We start from the raw sequence: 27175 nt of genomic DNA on the forward strand, positions 1-27175 counted from the left end.
TGGCAAGAGTTTCCATTGTCGGTGCCAACACTTGATCCAGAGACCTTGGGGCTGAGGTCATAGGGCTTCCATGTTGCTGAAAGTCCTGTTCCTGAGTTTGGTTCGCCAATGAAACTTTTTCACTCTGCTGAGATCAGTCTAAATAACCTTTATTTTCCACCCATCCTTTGGAGCTGTTCTTCCTGACATATCTAAGCCACTGCTTCTGTCTGGAAACACATCTGCCCGTCTCTGATGCTTAGCCAGTCTCTGCTCAATGTATTTTTAGCTCCGATAATCTTTCTTCTTTCTTTCTCTCCTCTACTACCACTCTTCTCTCTAATTTCTCTGAGCTCCTGTTCTCTTTCCGGAGGGTCAGTGAATAAATAGTAAATTGAGCCGGGCTTCCTTGGTGGAGCAGTGGTTAAGAATCCTCCTGCCAATTCAGGGAACACAGGCTCGAGCCCTGGTCAGGGAAGATCCCTCATGCCGCAAAGCAACTAAGCCCGTGCGCCACAACTACTGAGCCTGTGCTCTAGAGCCGGCAAGCCACAACTACCGAGTCCACGCGCCGCAGCTACTGAAGTCTGCGCACCTGGAGCCCGTGCTCTGCGAGGAGAGAAGCTACCATGATGAGAAACCCGCACACTCACCAAAGAGCAGCCCCACTCTCCGCAACTAGAGAAAGCCTGCGTGCAGCAATGAAGACCCAACGCAGCCAAAAATTTAAAAAAAAAAAAAAAAAGTTAAAGAAAAGAGGAAATTGAGCCAATTTATATGAATTCTCATCTTCCTCCTTCATGCCCCACCCCCAAATTCTAGTGGAATTTAGTTGTTTTTAATTTCCTCAGAAGATGTTTTTATTTTAACACCCAAGCAAGTAAACTTCCACACCCATATGGGAACACATCTGAGGTTTGTGATGTAGAAGTTTTAGTAGAGAAGAGAAAAACTTTGGATGAGAGAACTTGAAAAGATTCCTGAACCATGATGCAAACTCGGAGGACTAGTGATTTAGACCACATGTACTGAATACACACCTATCACGGGCCAAGTATGTGAAATGAGGTTGCCCTGCCCATTCTGCCGCCCCTCCTCACCTGGCTCTGAGTTCTCAGATGTGGCCACCTGGATGCCCCACAGACACTGCTAACTCGTTATGTTCAAAACCAAATTCTTTTTCTCCCTTCACCCCCATCAGAACAGACTAACTACTGCTTCTCTTGAATTTTCCATCACTAGTTGCCTGACCCAGAACCTGGGAGACAGGATCAGTGCTGAGATGAGCCTGAGCCTAAAGGAAAATCAGGAATCTAGGTCCTGTTTTTATTTACAGTTTTGAGATTCTGTTCATCATTAATTTTTTTTTTTTTTTTTTTTTGCGGTACGCAGACCTCTCACTGTTGCGGCCTCTCCCGTTGCGGAGCACAGGCTCCGGACGTGCAGGCTCAGCGGCCATGGCTCACGGGCCCAGCCGCTCTGCGGCATGTGGGATCTTCCTGGACCGGGGCATGAACCCGCGTCCCCTGCATTGGCAGGCGGACTCTCAACCACTGCGCCACCAGGGAAACCCTGTCCATCATTAATTTTTTGACATTCATTTAGAGTTTTTAAAGATATTGCATTAAAACACTGTCCATTAAATATATTTAATATATTTAAAAATTGATTAAATATTTGTCTTGATTACTGAGTTTTGGGGGGCCCCCTTAAATCTTGTGCCTGAGGCCAATGCCTCACTTGCCTCACCCTAATCCCAGCCCTGGACCACTCAGTAGGCGTTGGTTGCTAGAACCCCATAAAGATAAGAAGGCAATTTACCACGGTGATGAGGAGTAGGGTCCTAAAGTCCCACTGCCTGGGGTCATAGCCCACCTCCACCACTAGGCAACCTTTAAGCAAGCCATTTAACCTCTCTGTATGAGGGGGCTCATAAGAGTGCCTCCCTCATAGGGCTACCGTCATATGAGAAATGTGATGACAAACATTGCACACTGCTGAAAGCTTAGTAAAATCCTCAGTAAAGGTTTGCCATTCTTGTTATTATAATCAGACTCCTCATGCAGTGCTCTCTCTACAACATGACTGCCCTTTGAGTAGAAATCACCGCACCTGGAGTTTCAAAGATACCAGGATCGCCCAAACTCCACCAGCTGAGATCTCTCAGCTTCTTGGCAAATCCTGCTGCCCTCGGGAGGAATCCAAGGGCCTGACTGCAGAGCCGGCAGACAGACAGACACCAATATCTTCCTGGAGGCCCGGGGGCTACAGTCAATGCCCTCACTCTTTCCATGAAATAAAGCTGCTTAAGGACTGAGGCATGTGAAGTATTGAAATGAATATCTCAGGCAGCTCCTTGCCAGGGCCAGGGACGACATAACTGAGCAAAGACCTTGAGCCATTACGTGCCCTGACCTAGACCTGCTCGGTGGTATTTTTAGCCTCTGTGTGCTGTTTCCATCACCTGTGCTGGGCTTTACGCTGGAAAAGAGGGGAGGGAGGGCTGGGGACAGCTAGAGAGATGTTTCTCATGGCAGCCAGTGGGGGCAGGAGCTTGCACACTATTTCTGAGCTCTGTTGCACAAGTCAGCTTTCATGGGCTTGCAACATTTCAGGGGTGTGTGTAGTTAATGACACAGCCCCCCCCCCCCCGAGCTTAGAAGGACCTCAGGCTTGGTTTAATGCTCTGTTGTCACCATCTTGAAATTCTTAAAAATTTTGAACAAGGGGCCCCACATTTTCATTTTCATTTTTCACTGTAGCCCATTCTGGTTACACAAGGCCAAGAGAGCAGAATAAAGGAAGGGGGCTGGTACCCAGTCAACAGGGGTGCCTTTCTGCAGGGCAGTAAGACAGATGGGAGCTGCTACCATGAGGCATAAATCCCCAGACTTGGCCAAATAAACCTGATTTTGAATCCCCGCCCCCCCATCTGCCTCTTCTTATTTCCTCCTCTGAAACTAGGATGAGATATGAAAGGACCTTGTAAACTGTAGACAGCTGTGTCCTGCTTTGCTAAAACCTTTCCCCTGCACTCTGTTTAAAACAGTCCACAGAGCACCCTCTGTCAATATCATCATTTTCTTGTTTTTGTAGTACATTTTGCTCTCTGAAATTCACATTATTTTCCAGTTGGTTGACTGGCCTCTCCCCTCCTTTTGAGTGTCAGTTCTAGGAGTGTAAGTTCTTGTCTTGCTGGTGCTCTTGACAGGCTCCGCACTGAATATTTGTTGAATGGAGGAGGGATCACGCTTACTGAGTACTTGCTTTGTGCTGATGGTTTTACCTGCATCTTCCCATTTTATTCTCCTTCTAGGGCCTCCTGCCTGGGAGAGTGCAAGTTAAGAGTTGAAGGAGTGCCAGGTTATGTTGGAGGAGGTGATTTTGGAGGTGGGGAAGGGCCCAAAATGGTGAAGGAGAAGGTAAGCAAGAGTGGGAGACACCAGGTGGGATGTGGAGGGCATCCCCCTGCTCCAATAAGGAGCCAGAGGATTCTCGACCTTGGTAATGACCCAGGGAAAACAGTGATTGAACAAGCATACTCTTGCCGTGGCACTGGGTCGTGTGGGTAGTGTGACGGAGCCAAGAAGCCTCGTGGGTGTAGTTGTGCCTTTGGGGCCCAGCTTTGGGAGCAGCTGGGATGGGGGGATGGTTGGGGGCGAGGTGGCGGGTCTTTGGACCGGGCGAGGGGGATGGCTAGGGGGCGAAGGGGCCGGTGCACCTAAGGCGGGCCGGGGACAGCCCAGCCCCGCTCAGGGCGCGGCGAGTCAGCACAGGAGGGCTGAGGTTCCCGCCGCCGCGTGGGGCACAGGCCCGCACTTGCAAGTCTGGGACCAGGGACTTAAAAGCGCCCGGCGCACCGCCCGGACCTGCCCCGCGGGGCGTCACCGCGGCGGTTTAGGCTGGAGCCGAAGGAGAATCTCTGCCTGGGGTAGTGTGGGGGAGGAGAGAGGCCCACTACAGACCCCGGGGGCGGGCGGGGAAGACCTTGTGGGGGAGTGAGGCCACGCGGGGCCGAGAGTTTAAGCGAGCCACGCGCTCTCTGCGTCCCGGGATGGCAGTGTCTAAGAAAGCACCATTGCCCCACCCACTTCTGGATTTTCTTGGTATCGGGCGCTTTACTTGCATCTAGCTAATCTAATCTTGTGAAGACCTTTTAATATTCCTATTTTGCAGATGACAAAGAGCAGGAAACACGCCCCAGCTGACAAAAAATGTGCGATAGGATTCGGAACCGGGGCTCAGTATGCTGCCTCTTTTGTGGCTGCAAAAATTGGGTTGGTAAAAGGAGCTCAACATTTTCTAAGCTCCTACTGTGTGTGTGTCAAAGTTTCCACGCATTGTCTCATTTAGTACAACCTCTTTGGGAGTAATTGCTATCAACGTCCCCATTTAACAGATAAGGAAATTGAAGTAAGAGAGCTATTTTTCTTTTAAATCCGCCCAAGATTTTACAGGTGATCAAGTGGGATATGAACCCAGACAGGCTGACTCCAGAGCACCCTTTTTTAAACCGCTGTGATGAGCCAAGCAGGGAAAAGCGGTTTGCAGACTGCTGTTCTGACTATAACGGCTGCGGCTGAGCCCGCGTGTGGGTCACGACCCGAGTGAGGTTGGAGCAAGGGTCACTGGACGCCCGGCCCGGTCCAGCCGGGTCAAACCTCCGCTTGTGGACTCAGAGGCTGTGCCCCAGGCTCCGCCCCTCACCTGCTGGCCCCGCCCCTCAAACCAACCAAGAAAGTGGTCCGCGGGTGGGCGGGCCCAGGTGCAGGGGGGATGTGGGTGGGGCCTGGGGCGTGAGTGACAGGCGCGGGCGGGGCGAGGCGGGCGTGCGCAGTCGGCTCCGCCCCTCGGGCCTCGCGGCGGAGCCTGGCGGGCCGCTGGCGGCAGGGGTGGTGGCGGCGCTGGGGAGGGCGGGCCGGGGCGGGGCGGCCGGGCGGCCGGGGCGGGGCCACGCTCGAGCCTAGCGTCCCGCTCCCATGGCCGCCCCCGGCTCCCTGCGTTGCCCCTTCTCCCCCGGGCCGCGCCCCGGGGCCCCGCACTGACGGCCCATGGCGCCGCCCGCCGCCCGCCTCGCCCTGCTCTCCGCCGCCGCGCTCACGCTGGCCGCCCGGCCCGCGCCCAGCCCCGGCCTCGGTCCCGGACCCGGTGAGTGAGCTGCCCCCCCACCCCCCGCTCCGCCCGTCCTGCGCGGAGCCCGCCCGGGGGGCCCAACTCCCTCGCCCCTGCCTTCTGGGACTCCTTCTCCAGTCCCTCAGCGACGCCCCTCAGACGGGGCGGCCCTTCTCCTCAGGACCTGGGACTCCCCCAGACCCCTTCAGCCGCCCTCGGCCGGCGCCCTGTCTGCCTCAGTACCTCCCAGACCCTTTGGTCAGGCTCCTCAGCGACGTTCCCCCGGCCGGGATGTCTCCTCTGTCTCAGGACCCGGCACCCCCAGCTCAAGTTCCTCAGCGACTCCCCCCGGGCCGGGACGCTCACCCACCCCGCCTCAAGACGCTGCCCCCCCCGCCAAGCCCCTCAGCGACACCCGGGGCCAGGATCCCCTCCGCAAGCCCCACAACGACGCCCCCAGTCCCCCCTCCCACCCACGCCCGCGAACCCTGAGTCTACCCGCTCACGAGCGGGTGCGGAGGCGACGGGAGCGGGTACCCGGCCCCTCTGCCCGGTCCCGGCTGCACCCGCTTGCCCAACACTAATTTCTGAGTACAAGTTGAGGAGAGTAAAGTTGACCTGCCCGCCCTGCTAGAGGTAGACCTGGGTCCGGAGACGACCGGCTCTACCCAGCCAGAACGTTCCCTCCCTAGCCATCCCCCACCCCACCGGGGCCGCTTTGAACTTCCCCGTGACTCGGTGCAGGTCCAGCGTGGAGAGGGGAAGAAAGTAAGGGGTGATGGGAATCTTCTCCCCTACAGAGCTTAGGGTGCTTATCCTGAGAGTGCAGTGCAGAGCACTCGTTTCCCCAGTAGGCCCACACTTTAAACAGGGTAACCCGCTCCCCAGGCCAAGGTCAAGGCCAGGTCTTCCCCAAGTGGGGCCCTAGACCAGGATGGAAGCTGTGACTTTGCTTAGCTTGCCCGCACACCCTTCCTTGCAACAGAACTCTCCAAGTTGAAGAGCAGGCAAGGGGGCGTTGTCTGGCCCAGGTACATTGGTCCGCAAGTTGTTCAGGTGTTGAGAATTCGGCATTAATGGAAGGGACAGGAAAAGTGCATTACAGGTTTGCTGAAGTAAGAAAACCGGCCTCTGGGTTCTCCACCCAAAGTCGCAGACTGTGATGTTGGAGAGACAGGATTTTGCTGATGAAAGAAAACTCCAAGTTGCTTTGTTTACTTACCAGCTTGGATTTGTGATAAAGATAAGGATTTAGTGTTGTCACTTACTATGTGACTTTGGGTTGTGCCTTCAGCTCTCTGAGCCTCAGTTTCCTCATCTGTAAAGGAGGGATGATGATAACTCCCTTGCAGGGTGTTGTGAAGATTAAATGATGCACTGCAGGTAACACACCCACATGTAGCAGGCAGTCACTAAACATATTTAATACTTTTTTTTATAGTGCTTTACAGTTCACCAAGTGCTGGACACCTCCTTTGCCCTGGGAATGCTATGAGCTTCGAGTCTGATTAATCCCTGTTAAAGGCAAAGCTTGGCTTTAGAGTGGTAGAAGGGGGCTCTCCAAGTGCTATAAACCTTAGGCTCAGGAAGTGGTTTCTGAGTGATCAGTGGCCTTCCAGGGGACAACTACAAAAACTTGTGCAGAAGTTTGATCACTTCTACTGTTTGCTGTATGTGGGGAATGAAGGAGGGACTTTCTGAGAGCCAGGATATGTCAACATAACTGTAACCTAGTAACCCCTTAGCTCCACTTTGCCATATGTGTGGTCAGGATTTAATGACCTCTATGGAGAGAGAGGTATGGGTGGAAGTAAACTGTTTCCTCTCCTGGAAAGGGCAGAGTAATAGCTCTGAAAAGTGTTCAGTGAGCCAGCTGTGTGCTTATGCTTGTTGGAAGGTGGCACCCTCTCCTCAGGCACCTTTGCTTTGCTTGGAAGGGTCAAATGCAGCAGCTCTTATGTAGTTTGAACCTCAAACCTTGGTGTGTGCTTTTATTGGAGTCTGGTTAATAAATAACCATTGTGAAATGATTTATGATAAGTGGCCCATGTTCCCAATTCAGTGAGCCTTACCAGCTTTTTTCCCTCCCATCCTAGTACATCAGTGCCTTTGTGACTTCTCCTCTTTAGTTCCAGAGGCAGTTTTAGGGAGATACCACATGGTCTTCAGCATCACATCCTGTCTAGAGCCTACCCACTAGTTTTTAAAAATCCTTTCCAATGAAAAACACGTTTTACTCTGAGGATATGCCAAACTTGACATTTCATATTTTTGATACTGTAATTTTCTCTAAAATTTTGTGGATGGAAAAAATTATTTCAATACTTATATTCTGCATAATTTTGTAATATTTAGATTACTGGTGGTTTGCATTTTTGAATGCTGACTTTATAAAAAGTTAGCTCATTCCCTATCAGTGCTACTTCTAATTACAGTGTGTAGCCAACCCCAGATGACCTCCCTTCTCTTCATTCTTTGAGATTCTTTCCTTTCCTTCACAACTGATAAGGAGGAAGGTAGAGGTTAGTGGTGGAATCTAGACTCCCTTTTCAAGGAGGAAGGCAGCCAGGGCCGTGGGCTGATGGGCTCTCTGAAGTGAACTCCCATCTGGAATTTACTGACCTGCAGGGGACAGCCGAGAGGTAGGAAGAGCAGAGAAGGCTGAGTGGACTTCAGCTCTGAGTTTTCCGCCTAAGGCATATACCTGCTTGGGTGTTTCACCACATTTAGGGGCTTTCAGGTGTGCGTCAACAGAGTGTATCAACTCTGGTTATGTTTGCTGTGAACAGCCTTTTATGCTCATCCTCCTCCAGCTCCTCATGTAGAATTTGTCCCATTAGACAGCAGTGTGTCTTGCCATAAAACCTACGAGTTCAGTTAACAGTGAGAGCTTCATACTGTACAGGGCCTTATCCCTCTTGGGGACTCCATTTATGTTGTATAGAACTACCTGTATACAACCCAGGGGCTGAGAGGAGTGAAGGGGACTAACGTGCATTACCAGTTACTTTTATGTATTTTAAGAAACAGGAAACTATCAAAACTGACCTGGCATCAAAGAACTCTGATCTTTTTGTGAAAATTTTTGGCTCCTCGACAAAGCTGTTTAACTGTTTGAGATATGCAGTGAGACCTTTTATAAATCTTAGAGCAAAATGAAGTTCAATTTAGGTTCACTGCTAATAAACAGCAAGTTGGTACACTTAATATAGATATTATTGATACACTTATGATTTAGCATATGTGGATCAAAAGCAAATGATGAAGGTAAAATATATTGCTTTAAATTGCTTTACAATATACAGATTAGAAATTTTGGGTGATGGGCAATATACCATCTTTAGTTTAGAATTTTTGAGCCTATAATGCCATCTTAGGCTCTAAGTCAGGTAGATGTCAGCAAACATTTTTTGTAAAGGGCTAGACAGTAAATAATTTGGGCTTTGTGGGCCATGTACTGTCTGTTGCAGTACAACAGCTGCAGAATCTCAAAGAATGAAGAGAAGGGAGGTCATGTTTATAGAGCAAAGCAGCCATAGACAGACTGTGAATGGATAGGTGTGGCTGTCTTCCAAGAAAACTTACATGGACACCAATATTTGAATTTCATGTGATTTTTTTTAACAGTTTTTTAAAAATTTTATTTATTTTTGGCTGTGTTGGGTCTTCATTGTTGTACATGCGGGCGTTCTCTAGTTGCAGCAAGTGGGGGCAACTCTTTGTTGTGGTGTCCGGGCTTCTCATTGCGGTGGCTTCTCTAATTGCGGAGCACGGGCTGTAGGCGTGCGGGCTTCAGTAGTTGTGGCACGTGGGCTCAGTAGTTGTGGCTTGCAGGCTCTAGAGTGCAGACTGAGTAGTTGTGGCACACGGGCTTAGTTGCTCCGCGGCATGTGGGATCTTCCCGGACCAGGGCTCGAACCCATGTCCCCTCCATTGGCAGGTGGATTCTTAACCACCAGGGAAGTCTAATGTGATTTTTATATGTCACAAAATACTGTTCTTTTGGTTGTTTTCAACCGTTTAAAAGTTTAAAAAGCATTTTTAGCTCATGGGCCATACAAAAACAGGCAGTGGGCCAGAGTTGGCCTGCAGGCTGGACTTGACCAAGTCCTGCTCTAGGTCCATATGTGTTGATTTTTTGCAGTGTTCACTGGTCTGGAAAAGTGACAAGGAGGCTTGCTAAATGAACCTTTTACCTTTTACTATAAACTAACTTTAAGAGGCATGGGAGAAATGGTTAAAAAGGTAAATTTTGTGTTAGGTATATTTTACCACAATTAAAAAAAAACATATCGAGGGAGGGAAATTTCATACACATACATTTAGATCTTTAATAAGACTTTAAAAAATACTTTAAAAAGAAATTCAGGGGCTTCCCTGGTGGCGCGGTGGTTGAGTCCGCCTGCCGATGCAGGGGACACGGGTTCGTGCCCCGGTCCAAGAAGATCCCACGTGCCGCGGAGCGGCTGGGCCCGTGAGCCATGGCCGCTGAGCCTGCGCGTCCGGAGCCTGTGCTCCGCAACGGGAGAGGCCACAACAGTGAGAGGCCCAAGTACCGCAAAAAAAAAAAAAAAAAAAAAGTAATTCAGTATGGTTCAGTGTGCACTACATAAAGAAAATAGAGCCTTTCTCGGAACCAGCGCATTGTTTGTTCAGCTATGCAGATGTTGCTTGGATCAAACTGTTGAGAGATTTGTTTCTCAGAGGAAAGCCCAGGCAGCAGGTGGCACCAGCCCTGAGACATTTAAAAAAAAAAAAAAGAAAAGAAAAAAAAAAGAAAACTTCTGTCACTTTCCTAAACAGTTGAATGGTTCTATTGTCATTTTTAAAGTGGCCTTTAAAAAACAACAGTGTGCTTAGCATGGATGATTATTTTGTTTTAATTAAAACATTTTCGAAAAAACAAAATGAAACACTCAAACATACCAAATTGATTGTGTTTGTACTGTGGAACAGTTAATGCAAAACACTTGGGAGAGGCCGAAAGTTTGGATCTGTAGTTTTTTCTTAGTTTTTGCCTCCTGAATAAGGATAACAGAGGAGGAAGTGAATGTGTTCCTTAGCAAACTACCTGTGCAGGTTTTGAGGTGAGGTCTCCTCAAGCCCCCTTTTGTCACCTGGCAGGTTAGTTTCTGTCTGGCTCACAGTGAATGGGTGAAGACGGTGACTGACATTCTTCCACATTCATTTTGACCTTGAGTATCCAGGTGGAACCCGGAAGCATTAGTCTAGGAGAGGAGCCTGAGGTCACTCTGTTTTTTCCCCCTCTGTTGTCTTCAGTGTCATTCTCTCAAGATGGCAGTGCTTCTTCCCCAGACGTCACCTCTGGGACATTATCCTGGATTCGGATTAAACAGGGAAAGGATAGAGGCCGTTGTAGAAACATTAGAAGGGTGTCCATACTCCTCAAAAATAGCCACTCCACAGAAACCTGCCTTCTCATCCTCTAAGGAAATTCCTTCCATCCCCCTTTTAATCCTCTTTCTAGGTAAACACCTCCCTCTTCTGGACTTGCAACGGTTTGAAGAGGAATGAGGTTGGGGGCTAGGAAGTACTTTACAGACAAAAGATTTGAGGCCACCTCACGCAAGGCTGCCTCTCCCTCCTGCAGTTATGAGAGGGTACTTAATAACAGTACCCTCTCGGGGCTGCCCCTCTGCTGGGCCCAGCTTCTAGTTTTCTTGCCACTGATTTAATCCCTGGCAAGTAGCCAAAGCATTAAACTTTTATTGTTCAATTTACCACGAGGGCGGGGCCCTGCTTCTAGTGGGCTGAGGAGGCTTCCAAACCCCAGTGTCATACCACATTAGCAACTTCAGACTTTGAGGGCTGGATTTCTTTCAGTTTGGTTAGACTCTTGGTTAGAACCAGAGCAGTATATTCACACTCAAAGTTTGAAAGCTCGGAAATAATAAAAACAGCATAGGCAACTTTTAAAGATGGTACAAAACAGTTGTGGCATTGACTTATAGGACTAACTCTAAACAGAGTTAGAGTTTATATCTTTTAAACAGAAATGTTAAATGGCTGTCCATGTTCCTTGGTGTCCTAAAGTTGGATGAAAACATGGCAACCAAGTAGTTCTAGAACAGTAGGGATTGTTAACCAGTGTCATCACAGTATGTAAATTACTTGCTGCTGTTCAATCTATAAAAATTCATCTTCAAAGAAAATTATTGGGCTGGTAAAAATATTTTTAATAATGACCACAGAAGCCATATTTGTTTTTCTTTGATGTTCTTCCAAAGACTTCTTCTGGTTTTAATCAGATTGTTCCCACATAAAATACAGTGGAAATCTACAATAATAAAATCCCTATTCCTATGTCTATGGGGAAATAAACAGGATGGGGACTGTCCTTTTAAGGGGCTTTCCCCTTCCTTTTCCCCAGACTCAAAGCCTCTATTACTGGTGGGTGTTTTGGCATCAGTTAAGGGCCTTCAATCCTTCCCTCCCTCCATGTTTTGCTCTTTCATTAAAGTGTTTCTGTTGTCTAATTATATCCTTTCAATCAAATTAGAGACTGCAGCATCTGGTGAGGGCCGTAACTGCTGCCATCTGCACCTCGTATATACAGTCCTTTTCAGCTGAGAATCACTCAACTTCCAAATGGCAGGAAGAGATTTGGAAAAAGTTTAGTTGGAAGGGAGGTTAACTTAAAAGGAACATCTTCAAAGGCTGGGTTCGATGCCCTGCTTGCTGTGATGTGTGTACTGCCATGCAGAGCTTCATCAGCTTGGCTTACCAAAGATTCTTCTGTAGTGCTTCTGGCAGATGAAGGGTTTCTGATTGTCTTAGCTGAAATGACTAGCCCTCTCATCCCGAGGCAGCCCCGGGGTGAGCTGAAAATTTCTCCCTTGAGAAGAATCTTTTGTTGTATGACCACCGGTTGGTTAATGGATATGACACTTTCTGTTTATTTGACCATTTCTTCTAAGTCAGTGGTTTCAACTAGAGGAGATTTTTTGCCCCCAAGGGACACTTGGCAAAATCTGGAGACATTTTTGCTTGTCACAACTCACTGTGTGGTGGGGAGGGGTGTGCTACTGGCATCTAGCAGGTAGAGAGGCCAGGGATGCTGCTTACGATCCTGGAATGCACAGGACAGCGGCCCCCTTCCCCCCCAGAATTATTCAACCTGAAACGTCAGTAGCGCTGAGGTCGAGAAACCGTGTCCTAATTATATTATTCTCTTATCCTTCCCTTCACTGTGGCCTTGGAGTAGGCAACTCTGATCAACATCTTTTTTCACTCTTAAGAAAATAGATTCTTCATTGTCCATATCTAAACTCCTTAAGCATTTCCGTGAACAGTGTTTCAGAAATCTTAATGGAGTAAGGTCTGTGGGTCACCGTATGTTTCCACTTTCTCTAGAGTAAGAGTGCCAGATTAAATACAGGACACTCAATTAAATTTGAATTTCAGATAAACAGTAATTTTTTGTGTTTGTCTCATGCAATATTTGGGAATACTTTAAAAATCATTCGTTGTTTATATGAAAGTCAAATGTAACTGGGCATTCTGTACTTTCATTTGCTAAATCTGACAACCCTACTCTAGATCCATGAAACATTACATGAAACTTTAAACCTTTGACTAGCAAATCAGTCTGTTGGCCACCATCTGCCCTTATTGTTCTGGGTGACTAGAGGTGACAGCAACGCCTGTTCTTGTTTGTAAGTCAGTGCTACACTGACACTTTCCTTCTGCCTCAAGCTGTCTCCATGGCCAGAACTTCTGAAACTTGTCACTTGAGTCATATTTTTATCTTGGGACCAACTAACAAACGCTTATCAAATGCCTACTGTATGCCCAGCATCTCTGACTAGGACTCATCCCTGTACCGGTTCTTAGAAGATGACAATTTTGTTGCTTCGGGTTTTACTTTAAAGATGTTCTCTAGAGATACACTGTCTACCTGGCAGTCAGCTAGCTCCCCATTCAAGGACTGTTGTATTACTTGCCCATCCCACGTTAACCAAGGGAAGCTGAATAGCCCAGAGCCTGGCTTCCATGGAGCATTGGCTGCCCTCCAGGGCTCCATTATTGGGGAACTTTCTTGCCCTCTGAAATTAAAAATAGGGTACAGGCAATACTGATGAAAGTTGTGCAAAAGCTGGATTATAACAGTTTATTTTATCTCCTTTTTAGTCTGACTGAGAGCTTCAGACAGCGTGAAATAGTGTTGCTCAAGTGATGGTGAGGCAAGGTGTAGATTTGAGCCAGGTGTCTCCCATTGAAAGCAAACTCAATATCAACATGAGTATTCATTACAAAGGGGGTTGCTTATTCCCTATTACAAGTAGCTCTACCGTGGATTCCATTTAAATAGCAGACTCCCCTGGTTTAAATAGCAAGCATTTGATTTTCAAATACTTGATTTATATGAGCTTTTCTGGAACTTCTCCCAGGTCATTGCTAGGTAGGGCGTGATAGCTAGCCTGGAGGCACAAATTGGTGAGGAAACCAGGGCACTCTGAACATGTCTGTCATGGGTTTTTCCCCTTAGCCCTCCATACACCTGATTCCCTCATTCAACAAAAGTTTGCCAGGCACGTTCTGTTTGTTCTGTAGTTGCTGAGAATACAAAGATGAGTGAAGAAACTTACGGGCTAGTGGAAGCAGGGCCAGGTGCTTCTTGAGCAATTATAGATCAAGCTGATCAAATCTTAGAAGAGCTGGGGCAGCAGGTGCTGTGGGACTTGTTTTAGAGCCTCTGGTTTCCATAGGAGTATAGTGCTCTCTCCTCTAGACCCTGAGCTTTCAAATAGTTCTCCATCTTTTGTCTTTTTTGTTTCCTTTAGAGTTGATTTATAATGTACTAAGTTATTGTCCATCAGAGAACTGGACTTTGAGCTTTAAAACATCTTATTGTGCTTCCCGTTTCCTTATGTGAAAACTCTAGTGTGAAATTTTATTTCAAGATTGAAGAGGATATTTATAAATAAACATCTAAAGTAGATCCATTTATACTCAAACATTACACCGAGAGAGGTGCCATCACCACACCATGATAGAATATGTTCTGTTGGTATTGGCAGTAAAGCCCATGGTTAATTAATGAAATGTTTTTCGTAGAGTTCTGCTGAGCTAGTAACTTCTAACTTAGTGAGTCCATGCTTTCACTGAGGCTTGGCCTAATCTCTCTGTATATGTTACAGAGCTAGATGTTGATAGGTTAATGGTCATTCTTTCCTAAGAACTATCTCCTGGTCTTCAGTTTGATGAGTGTACTTGTATATAATATCCTAAATGATGAATGTAAGTTCCTCAAGCACTACTGCATGTTCATGGTGACTCTTCCTAGCAAAAACACATGTCCTTCACAGTGACAGCCACAGCATGCTTTCCAGTGGGTCCTGCCTGGGTAGGAGTGGAGCATATTCAAGATGAGAGCCAGATGGGAGGAGTGGTACCCAAGCAGCACTGCATTCTGGGCCTGCTCTGCCTCAAGAATTATCTATTTTTCCAATTTTTATATAGCAAATAATAAGGACCCCTCTCTGAAGTGTTTTCGTGGGTCTTCTGGATTTAAACCTGTTGTCTGTTGCTTACGATATGTTCAGTTTTTCTTAAAATAGTCTTTTAATTAAGTATTTATCTGTTAATAGAGATGAATAAACTGGAGATTCAAATAGAAGACCTCAGGTCTCCTTCCAAAAGTATGAATTCTTCAGTTAAAATAACTTTGAGAGGTATGGCCTTTTCTTCTGACATTGTTCCCATGAATGAAAAGGAAGATCTAAAAGATATTTTAATGGAAAAGCTACTGATAAATAATTGCAGTGATTATTTTTGTGGTAATTCTACTTTGGGCAAAAGTACAAAAGTACTTTGTCCTCTGGTCATTTGAACTGTGAATACGTAGTCTAAGAACATGGTAGGTGAATGTCTGTCTTGATTTTAGATGACTGAATTTATGGCTGATTGAGTTTGTTTATCGTTCTTGAAAAGAAACTAAGGTAGATTAATTGTAAAACAACATGTTAGTAAGTATTTTCAAGATGTCCTTTCAAAAAATTTTGCTTTGGGAGATTTAGAACATATTCAAAAATAAAAGTGTAAGGAAGTCATGTGTATCCATCTCCCAGCTTCCACAATCATAAACCAAGGCCAAAGTATTTCATCTCTACCTCTTTCATCCCCCCAACTAGATTATTTCTTAACAAATCTCAGATATCATATCATCTTATCTGTAAATATTTCAGTATGTATCCCTAAAGGATAAGAACTCTTTTCAAAAACATAGCAACAGAGACTTCCCTGGTGGTCCACTGGGTAAGACTCCGTGCTCCCAATGCGGGGCGGCGGGGCGGGGTGGGGGGGGGTTCGGGGGGGGGGGCGCTGGGTTTGATCCCTGCTCGGAGAACTAGATCCAGCATGCATGCTGCAAGTAAGAGTCCGTGTGCCACAACTACGAAGTCCACACACCGCAGCTAAAAAAAAAAAAGATCCCACATGCTGCAACGAAGATCCCACGTGCCACAACTAAGATCTGGCGCAACTTAAATAAATGAATAAATATTTTAAAAAAACAAACATAGTAGCAGTACCACTACCATTATCACAACTAAAATTTTAGCAATAATTTCTTAATATCATCAAATATCCAGTCAGTAATCAGTTTTCAGATATCCCTGGTTGTCTCATCGGTGTTTTTACCGTTCAAACCAGGACCGAAGCCAGGTACAGTTAGGTGATGTGACTTTTGAGTCTCTATTAACCTAGAGGTTTCTCCTCTTTTTCTTTTTTTTTCTTGAAATTTATTTGTTGAAGATGTAGTTTCTTCTAAACAAAAAGAGTGCTTAAATGCCTCTTCAGAAGGAGGGCCCACATAAAGGTGAGTTATTTTTTTCCATAGATTCTCACTTCCATTAGAGAAATAGGTAGAATTAGAAAATTTTAAGCCTGGGAGAGATTTTAGCCATCAGTCCTTTCCTGTCACACTCCCTCAGACTTTTGAGCCTCAGTTCTATTTTGTTAGAATCTTGAAATTAGAGTTTAGTGTGAAGGGATATTGAGACCACTTGTCTCAAATCCCCTTGTTTCACCAGTGAAGAAATGGAGCCCCAAATCCAGGTGATTTCTTCAAACCCCGCAGTGTCAGCTACTCGTCTGGTGTCATTTCCCCTTTCTTCCAGTGATTCTCAATATGTACCATGTGCTTAGAAGGCCCCTCCCTCCTACCGTCTCTCTAAGTAATCTAGGTGATCTAGACCTGATCGCCTGCCTCCATGTAATCATGGGAATCTCTTCCCTTGGGGAGCCATCGGCGTTAAAGACGCACAGTGTCTTCTCACAGGCTCAGCTGTGTTAGGATGGGAAAGTCTGGGAACCCCTGCCTTCCCAAGGCCACGTGCCTCTTTACCGTGGGGTTCCACATAACTGAAATAAGCATTCCTGAAGTGCTTTGGAGTGTCTGAGGGCAAAAGGCGATTTTGCCAGGGACCATAGGCTTTGAAGACCTACCCATGAGTTCCCACTGGACACCAGTCTGTACTGGAAACCCAACAGAGCATCAGGTGTGTTGTGCAAACATCTGACGACACTCTTGTGTTGCCCTCTGTATATTAAACGGAGCTTTTTCCACTAAGCCTTGTATTTCTATAATCTACCCACCTACCAAATTTTATAGATGTCTTTAAAAGAACAGATGTTCCCACTGGAAAATGTTTCTGCCTTCTTATTTTAAGATGCCATAATTCAATTTAATGCTTATTGATTCATGTTAATTTCAAACTGGGCTAAAACCAGCCAGATTCTTCCAACATAGGATCAATAGAGATGCTGAGTGGTCCTACATGGAACAGAAAGTCAGCTTTGATGGATTAAAAACAGTGACTCTCACAAACATCATATAATAGAGATCTAACTAGTAATTAGCTACCAGAAAACCAGGAAAATTCAAGACTCAATATGAGAAAAACCTCAATAGTGTGGTTTCAGGCAAACAGTGTAGTTAGGAATGACCTAGTTATAGAGCTTCATTGAGAACTTATTCTTCAACTTTATTAAATGTTATCAAGGAATAGAATGTCTTTTGCTTTCCTACCACCATCTCATATATGTCAAGTTTTGATTATTTTAAAACACATCATTATAGTTTTAAATATGAACTTTAAAAATGCAGTGCACGTGCAACCTGTCAGGAGTTAAATTGCCTGGTTCTCTTAACTTGGCATTTTCTTCACTTATAATAAGTACAGATATTGAATTATGTGACTTCAGTATCATATATAAACAAAGATGTGTTTCATCCCACAGTTTAAATTTTGATTAAGAAAAACGTACCTTTTTTTCCTTACTTTTTATCCACTGAATGCTGGGATTCAACATAGGGTTCAAACCATATATATTTTTCCTATCCTGATGGTAGCCTGATAACTGCCCATTAAATCACTAGGTAGACAGACTTTGGGAATTGTATTGTGGAAAATGTATCTGGGAATATTTCTAGGTCCTCTACAGGTCATGCCTCTAAATCAACTGAAATCTTCAAATAATGTTACATGCAGCATGCAAGTATGAGAGCCTATAGAATTTGAGGGATAAATATCAAAGTTTTGAATATATATGCCATCAAGTCAATCAGTCTTTATACCGACCCTTCTGAATTCCAAATATAATAAACAATAATAGTTTTATGAGAGAAAACTCAAGCTTGCCTTTATTAGCAATGGGGAGTATTGAACTTTCACCCAGACATGGTCTTTGTCCTCAGATCTTCCTACCATGGGGATGACCTCCAGGCCTTCATGCAGCAGCAGGTCCTGCAGAAAACAGTTGGTCTGCACAAAACCATTTGCTCAGAGATTCTCACCCAAGATTTGTATACCCTAATGTGATTCCATATATCTCCAGAGAATTTCAATGAAAGTAGCATCTCCAGGTTTTTTTTAAAAAATAAATTTATTTATTTTTGGCTGCGTTGGGTCTTCATTGCTGGGCGCGGGCTTTCTCTAGTTGCGGAAAGCGGGGGCTACTCTTTGTTGCCATGTGCGGGCTTCTCATTGCGGTGGCTTCTCTTGTTGCAGAGCACGGGCTCTAGACCTGTGGGCTCAGCAGTTGTGGCTCATGGGTTCTAGAGCGCAGACTCAGTAGTTGTGGCGCACGGGCTTATTTACTCTGTGGCATGCGGATTCTTAACCACTGCACCACCAGGGAAGCCCGCATCTCCAGTTTTTAAAAATAAATGCCATATGCCATATTTTGGAGGGTTTTGGTGCTGGAGAAAAAGATAAGGAATCGCCAGCTTAGAAAAGTAGAATTAATTCCGAGTGCTTTGATGCCAGCCTTGGAAGTTTTTATTAAGGAGTTTTCTTCTGTATTTACTAAGTTTTTGTCAGACTTGTATCTAACTTAATGGCTGTTTTCATTCAATCCCCAAAGCAAAAGATTTCTGATGGAGAGGAAGGTCCAGCAGAGATGAATGGAATGGGTTCCAACTGGAGAAGACAGGGAGGAAATAAAAGTGCTTTCACAGCTTCTTATTCCTCTCTTCTCAAAACACCTTCTCCCTTACCTTCTGAGACCCACATGCTTTTCTCCCACCTCCCAGGCTGCACATCACTGCTGGGCCCTTCTCTTTCCAGGCCTGAAACATTGCAGGGCCCCAGGGCTCAGCCCCAGATGTCTTCTCTCTCCACACAAGTGCTGTTACCTCCACACTCTGGATCTAGCCTTGGCTTCTTTCCTCAACTCTAGGCTCATCTAGCCGTCTGCTTACTCTGTATCTCCATCCAATTTTCCTATCCAAAACCAAAGCCTTGATTCCACCCCAAGATATTCTGTGCCTCTTGGGTCATCCCCATCGTAGTAAATGGCAACACCACTTATCCAACTGCTTGGTGTTGTACCTAATTCCTTTCTCTCTGGGACCCCAGCAAATACTTTTGGTTCTACCTTCAAAATACATCTGGAATCCGGGCACTTCTTCCTATGCTTCAGCTACCAGCCTGGCCCAAGCCATCCTTCTTTCCAGCTCATCCTTCTGCAAGTAGGCACCTAACTGGTTTCCCTGCTGAGTGCCTAGCTGTCTCTACACAGCTCTTCCTCCACCCAGCAGCTACAGTTCTACTAAAAGATAAGTCAGATCGTGTCATTTCTCTGCTCAGAGCCCTCCAATGACGTCCTGTAACTCTTAGAACAAAAGCCAAAATCTAATTTGTACGACCCTCAAGACTTTACATGTCCTGGCCTTGCCTGCCTCCTCCTCCTCTTCATTTCCCACCACCCTCCCCTGCACTCACCCTACCTGGTCGGATCAGAGGAGCTGCCTCACAGTTCCCCAAGCCTTCCCCAGCACATTGCTGCTTGCGGAGGTTTTGCACTGGCTGTGCCCTCTGCCTGGAATGCCCTTCCCGTGTCCTTTCCGTTGTTCGCTTCCTCCCCTTGTCCACATCTCCCCTCGTCCTCCCCTCGTCTCCTTTCCAGGCCTTTCCTGACCCACTTCTTCTAAAAGAGAACCCCCACCCTTCCATCTCCGTCCCCTAACTCCATTTTCCCTTGTAGCACTTCTCACTGGCTAGTGTTAATTTTGATTGGTGTATTATGAGCATGAAGCCCTGTGAGCATGTGCGCTCTAGGAACACAGAGTGTTCACCACTGCTGTCCCAGTGCTGTGAACAGTGCCAGACACATAGTGTTGAGTAAATATTTGTTGAATTAATGAATAATATCGTAGACATTAGATTTATCACCTTTGCTTGTTCTCTTTCACTGAATGCATAAATATTACAACCAGCCATGTGATATTTTATTTTTTATTGGTTTAATCCACTCCTTGCTTGTCTAGCCAGAGCTTAGGCCAGTTTCATAGTGGTAGGAAACAAGGGAGGCAGGGTCCTCATTACCTAGTGCACACCCCAGTATTCTGATGAAATCAAGATGCACACATAACTTTAATCCAGAACGTTCAAGTTTGTTTTTTTTTCCCCCCCAAAATTGACATGCACTGGACAAGTCTGTTAAAAAAATAATTGTCAAATCTGGTAACACTGCCTCCATTTCCCTAGCATAGCTAAGAATAAGACTGGGTCTAGGAGGAATAGACTAAAGCAAACAGGCTTGCTCTTACCCATTCCCTGTCTCAGATGCCACCTCACTCCATTCCTGAGGGCTGACACTTGTGTGGATGGCTACCACATTCTTTTGTGTTACAAATCAAGTCATCTGAGTCTCCGGGAACACCGACCCCACTGCCCTGCAGGTTGCTGTCTATTACTAAGGCTTTCCAGTGCCTTCCAGTGGTCGGCCAGCATTTCTGGCTCCCAAGCCACCCTCAACCACTTTTGATAGGAGAAAAAGATGTATTAACACATAGCAATTAAAATTCTAGCAATTAGCAAAGATTGGCTTGATGTTCGTAGAATCATCACCTGAGCAGCTTTCTAGAAATATAGGTTCCCAGATCCCACTCTAACCTTGGGATTGGGTAGGGCTCTGGTGTGGTACACACACACACATGCACACACACACACATGCGCACACGCGAGTCTCTCTCTCCCTCTTTCTTTCTCTCTAGCAGATCATATATATTCCTAGTGATAATAAATGCTATGAAGCAAGAAAATGAAGGGCAGAAAAACAGGAGTGGAGATGGTGGGTAAGGGTTTTCTGAGGAGGTAATATTTAGTCTGTGATGGGAAGTATTAGGGAAAGAACGTTTCGGGCAGGAAATAGCGTGGTGTGTTTACAGAATTAAAAGCAGACGAGTGTGGCTGGAGCACAGCACGTGATGAGGGGAAGAGCTCGGGCCCGGTGGAGGGAGGGCCTGGGGCCACATCGAGGGGGCTTCACAGACAAGGATGACGGCTTTGGGTTTTGTTCCCAGTGCTCACGTTTTCCTGGGCACTTTGAGCCCTGTGCAGAGAATGCATTGCGGGAGCACGAAAGTCGAAGCTGTGAGACCTGAACAGGACCGTATTGTCCTCCGATGGTGAACAGGAAGAAGGTGGCAGCACCCAAGATGGAGAGGAGAGGGAGGTTTCAGGGAACATATTCGAAGAAAGTCAACAGGACTTGCTGATGAGCAGAAATGGGGGTGAGGAAGAGCATGGGGAAAGCAAGGATGATGCCGAAGTGTTCTGTCGGAGGCAGTATAGAGTGTGATCGAGTGCCCCAGGTGCCTCATCTGTGAAATGGGAGTATTAAGGGACCTCCCCACTGGGTTGGTGGTGAGTTGATATAAAGCACTTAGCACAGAGCTTGGCACACGGTAGAACACTCTGTAAACATCAGCGGTGATGCAGACTGTGGTGATTCGTCCAAGGTTGCACAACTGGTCAGCAGCAGGTCCAGGACAAGAAGCCAGGGCTTAGGCTCTTGGTTCAGTGTATTTTCTGCTATACCGAGCTGCCTCCTTCAATTACCTTTGAACTTTTTTATTTATGCAGACTCTTGGTGGAGGGTTCGGTTGTCTTGGAACATGATGAGTTGCACTTCTCATAACATGTAAATGTCACACCAGGCACGATAAAGTGCTAGGGTGTCCTTTGCAGCCTGGGAGTCCAGGTTATTTTGGCTGTCCATAAAACTGGGCTGTTCCAGACGAAACGCAGGGCCCAGATAGGGAGAGGAAGGGGGTACAGGAAGAGAGATGGTTAGCAGGTAGATTTCAAATAGTAAAAGGAATATCTTTCAGAATATAGATGTGCTTGTGTTGTGCACATGCTTAGGCCAGAGGAGGCACATGCACTGCAGCAGGAGCCGGCAGTGAGAGTCCTTCATACCGGAAGTCGTGGGTCAGCACATGCCAGGAGAGGGAAAGAAATAAAGCTAAGAATGTTAATGTAACTCCCCCAGATTGTCAGGTTCCTAGTGATACATCTTTAAAAAGTGTTTGAAGTGCTTCTGTCAGTTTCAACTAAGCTAATTTTTAAAAATTGCTCTTTGTACTGTGCCTTTCTCATGAACCTCTGTGAATTTAATGCATGCAACATGTGGGGGGAAATCCTCTCAGCTAAAGTTCCCATCCCCCCCAAAGTCTGAGAGGCAGATTTAATTTGATTTGATCTGATTTGATTTGATTTGGCTGCATTGGGTCTTCGTTGCTATGCGCGGGCTTTCTCTAGTTGTGGCGAGCAGGGGCTGCTCTTCGTTGCAGTGCGTGGGCTTCTCACTGCGGTGGCTTCTCTTGTTGTGCAGCATGGGCTTTAGGCATGCGGGCTTCAGTAGTTGCAGCATGTGGACTCAGTAGTTGCAGCGCGCGGGCTCTAGAGCGCAGGCTCAGTAGTTGTGGCGCACGGACTTAGTTGCTCCGCGGCATGTGGGATCTTCCCAGACCAGGGCTCGAACCCGTGTCCCCTGCATTGGCAGGCGGATTCTTAACCACTGCACCACCAGGGATGTCCCTGAGAGGCAGATTTTAGAAGCACATTGCTGCACCTGCAAGGATTTTGTCATTTTATTAAACGGACCTCAGACCATGTTGAATGTGTCCTGTAGGAACGAATTTCAGAAAGAGGTGAGAGAAAATGCCAACTCAGCCCCTGTTCCCTCCTGTTGACTGTCTGTTTTGTGGCACCTCTATCTCAAACAGCGTGGGGAGGACTGTTCTTCATTACCGGGGAATGTGAGTCATTCCCAGACTCGTGTGATTGGGATTCCAAAACGTTGCTGTATCTGATGGTCTTATTAAATCCAAGTGTCAGTGCAGCCTTTCAGACTGTAGGGGAGAGCTCAGTTACAGCTGGTGACCTGGTTCTAGTTACCACACAGAGATGCTGGCGAGAGCAGTGACCCCCTCCGAGCACCCAGAGTTCCTCACGGATGGCTGTTACCAACTCTTCCCAGATTTGGGGGTTTCCCGGTTCACTCCATAGGCTTCATTACCGTTCAGCTCCCTGTTTATATCCTAGTTGGGATCTGTATACTTCAGGGGAAAATGTCCTAGTGTCTGTAGACAAGCGAGTGCCAAGATGAGCCTAGCATTTGGAGGGTACCTCGTTTCAGATTTCCTCAGCCCTACCAATGTTAAATCCACTGTGTCCAGGATCAGCAAGACACTATCCATTTCTAGCTTGGTCCAAACAAAACAAATAAAACATCAAGCAGAGAGGGAGGAAGCTATAGATGTTGCCAGAAAATTAGTTTGCTCTGTCTTTTCTTTCTCCTAGAATGTTTCACAGCCAACGGTGCAGATTATAGGGGAACACAGAACTGGACAGCACTGCAAGGCGGGAAGCCATGTCTGTTCTGGAACGAGACTTTCCAGCATCCATACAACACTCTGAAATACCCCAACGGGGAGGGGGGCCTGGGCGAGCATAACTACTGCAGGTAAGATGGGGTTTCACAGTACTTAAAAAAATCTCTGGTCTCCTCTTCCCATTTCTTCTGGCCTTGCTCACAACAGGGAAGGCTTCTTTGTCTTCTTTTGCCCAACTCACAAGGCCTTTCTTGTCACTGTTTTAAAAATCTTTCTCCCAAAACTGCGCACGCACACACACAATCTACCCACTCTTTTCAACTTGGGTTGCTTTGATACTGGTTTTCAGAGCTCTGCTTTCCTGTGTGATAGCTTCCATGTCTCTCTGAGAGGGTTTTCTTAGTTGTCCCAGAAGACAGTGCACAAACAGCGCAGCTTCTTAAGCTGCTGTGAATGTCATGGGCAAGCAGAGCACCATCTGTGACCCAAACCTCCCTCTGCTTCTGAGCAAAGGAAGCTGCCCTCCCTGCGTTGTACCACCTCCTGCCAGCCCAGTACCACCTTGCTCTGGGAGCAGCTGTAGCCATCAGATTTGTGCTGTTTCCTTCTTTTCAACAGACTAAGGTGTTCCTTTGCTCTTTCACCTCCTGTCTGACCCTTGCAGGGGCTGAGACCCATGGTGCTTCAAGCATGTACTTGTGATTGGAGAGATGATCCATGGCTTTGATCAGATTCTCAAAGTTTTCAGTGATCCAAAACAAATTGAGAATCACTGGTCAGTAGGGACCAGAGCACCCTTGGTTATAGCTACGTTTTAGCTATTTATACCCAGGATCCTGGTAACATGACTCATGGGTCAGCCATGTGTTGAATTTAATTATTAATAGGACAGGTGCAAAGGCAGCCTCTTGAGCCATTGGGACAGGGAAAAATGATCACCAAGCTACTCTTTGAGCTACACACTGTGCCCCCAGTGCTACCAGAATGTTGGAATCTCAACCATGGCACTGTTGATCCAGCTGAGACAACATATTTATACCTGCATTGCATGGGCCACAGTGTTTACCTACTGCCCTCTCCAGGTACCTTTGCTAACACCCTAGGACCCTTGTGCTTATCTTGAAGTCTCAAGGCCTGTAGTCCATGTTATCTTTATCCCTGTGCCTTCAGCTTTTTGCTTCACCTTGGTTCTAATGTGTACCAACTGGTCATTCCCCCATTGTTGCTATTGCACTATTTTTTAGTTTGTTATTTGATTGCTATATTTTATATGTTACATTGTATTATTTGTTTGTTATAAAAGTATTAAAAGTTTTTCCAAAAAAAAATTCTCCAACACAACAGATATATATATTGTTTAAATGAAAGTCCCCATTGTACCTCTTTCCTCCCAAATCCTCTCCAACAAGGCCTACTTCCCAGAGGTAACAATTTGTATATATGCTATTTCACATTTCGCTATCATTTGTATTTTATTGTTAACATTACACATGCTCATTAAAGAATTCTTTGATGTTTTATTTCCAAAGTTATACATGTTCATTCATTTTTTTCTTGCATAATTAAAAAAATTAACCCCACTCCATTTCTGGCTTATTTTCTTCCCCTAGTTTTCCTATTCATGGGAATAGTTGGCTTGGGTTGGGAAGAGTATTTAGGAAGAGAAACCAGTGTTTGTTTTTTATTTTTACATAGTTAATTATCTTATTGTTCTAAAGTGTCTCTTGGTATTAGGCTGTTGGTTTATTCTATTGTATTATTCTGTTATTCTGTTGCCTTCTATCAAGCAAGCCTTCTCAGACGTGCTCCTGATTTTAAGGTAAATTTTAAATTTCCAGTGAAGTTTATTTATCTGACAAGAAAATCTTTTCTTATAGATTAGTACCCAGTTTACCACTAGGCTCTCAGAAATGCACCAGTAAATATCCATTAAGAAAACACTGAGAGCGGGGGGACCACCTTCCTCCTGAGCCTTGGCTGGCTGCGGTCCTCTCCTTTGATTTGATGGAATGTACCAGACCTGAACTAACAGTTTATCCTTCAGAAAAAGGGATACTGAAATTGTCGATTATTATCACATCAGAGAGCTGGGGCCTTTCGTTTTAGCACTGCAGCAGAGTCAAAGATGAAGTTGCTTGTTCTTTTTTTTAACCTATTCCGATGCTTTTCAGAATGGTTTTGACATTGATGACAAACAGTTGTTTTCGAAAGCATTTACCAAATACTACATCAAAGCTGAACACTGAATAGAGGGAGGAAAATGACAGTGAAACTGTTTAAAGAAGGGCTTTGTACAAATTCTCCGACTTTGATTTCTCAGCTGACATCCGACACCATGTTTGTCTTCTGCGATGTTTCCAGACCCATCCCAGTTGAGATGTCTGCAAGATGGCGAGTGATGGGGACGCACTTCTCTGGCTCCACGTATCTGGACTGGGGGGAGGCAGAGAGGCCGGGACAGCAGGGTTGGCACTGGTACCTGCCTTTGGGCACAAAAAAATAAAAGGACCCTTTGTGCTTCAGGGCAGCTTATCTTCTGGGCCACACAATAGGCTGATCCCTCCCAGGCCTGATAGGGGCTGCTCCAGAGCTCCGGCTGCCGGGTCTTTATGCCCATTTCCGGCCTAACCGGAGTGTCAGGTTTCCAGTGTTCTGAGTCCAAATAAAAGGAGCTTGAAAAGCAGCGAAGAGAGGCGAGGCTTTTCTGTGTGTCCAGTAACCCCTGCCATCTTTTGCTCTGTTTCAGCAGTGCTGCCCATTATTGTCGTGGCATTTCTGAGTTGAAAAGACCTTAAAGGCATTTATTCCAAGCCACTCATTTAGAAATGTGGAATAAGTCTTTTGCAATTATTATTGCCATATCAGAAGTTGGTACCAGGATTATAGGACTGTATGTTCTGAGTGAAACTCTTTGGCGTAGTTTTTTTCAGAATTCCCTGAGAAGTTAGTGTTTTGACGTGGAAATAGGACCCATTTCTATCAAACATGAGTTGACTGGCCTGATCCTGGTGAAAGCTTGTCAGTGCAGACTACATGATGTGAATTTTACTTTATTGCTTAAAAATTACACAATGTTCATTGTAGAAGAAATGAGAAAATAAAGAGAATTGGAAAAGAAAAAAATTAAAATTACCAGTAGTCCCATCATCCAGTGATAAATACTTTCAAAGTCTGGTGCATATCCTTCCTTAAATATATCTTTTCAAAAATGGGATTGTTGTCATCCATCATGTTTTAGAGCTGCCTTTTTAAAAAAACCTAACAAGACATTGTGAATATCTTTCCATATTAATAAATGTGTCTCTACACCACATTTTTACCAGCTGCCTAGCATTCCCTTATATGGACATATTTGTTTAACCAATCCTTAATTGTTGTTTCTATCTTTTTTGCATTATGAAAATGCTGTGGTGAACATCTTTGTAAGTAAAGATTTCCTTAGAATATAGCACTAAAGGAGAAATTGCCAAGTAAAGGGGGTTTGCGTATCTTCAGGGCCTTTGACTCTAATCACCAAGTTTCCATCCTGACCGTTCACTCCATTCACATTATTATTATATTTTTTAAAATTTATTTATTTATTTTGGCTGCGTTGGGCCTTCATTGCTGCGTGTGGGCTTTCTCTAGTTGCGGCAAGCAGGGGCTGCTCTTCATTGCGGTGCATGGGCTTCTCATTGCAGTGGCTTCTCTTGTTGCAGAGCACGGGTTCTAGGTGCGCGGGCTTCAGTAGTTGTGGCATGTGACTCAGTAGTTGTGGCTCACGGGGTCTAGAGCACAAGCTCAGTAGTTGTGGTGCAGGGCTTAGTTGCTGCATGGCACGTGGGATCTTCCCAGACCAGGGCTCAAACCTGTGTCCCCTGCATTGGCAGGTGGATTCTTTTTTAATTTAATTTAATTTTTTTATTTTTATACAGCAGGTTCTTATTAGTTAGCTAT

The 27175-nt window shown here is 45.7% G+C and overlaps 1 protein-coding gene across 2 annotated transcripts in view; it reads left to right on the forward strand.

The window, feature by feature from the left end:
• Positions 1–4905: 4905 nt before the first annotated feature.
• The window catches only part of KREMEN1 (kringle containing transmembrane protein 1), a 64817-nt gene continuing 42547 nt past the window's right edge, over positions 4906–27175 (forward strand). Inside the window, exons 1-2 of one of the 2 annotated variants that reach the window (XM_033837131.2) lie at positions 4906–5127; positions 23208–23370. In XM_033837131.2, coding sequence (XP_033693022.1) covers positions 5031–5127; positions 23208–23370 — 260 coding nt within the window. In that variant the 5' untranslated portion in view covers positions 4906–5030. The remainder of the gene's footprint in view (positions 5128–23207; positions 23371–27175) is intronic. The other variant, XM_033837132.2, reaches the window with a different exon arrangement.

The sequence above is a fragment of the Tursiops truncatus genome, chromosome 13, assembly GCF_011762595.2.
Source record: "Tursiops truncatus isolate mTurTru1 chromosome 13, mTurTru1.mat.Y, whole genome shotgun sequence".
Classification (NCBI taxonomy): Eukaryota; Metazoa; Chordata; class Mammalia; order Artiodactyla; family Delphinidae; genus Tursiops; species Tursiops truncatus.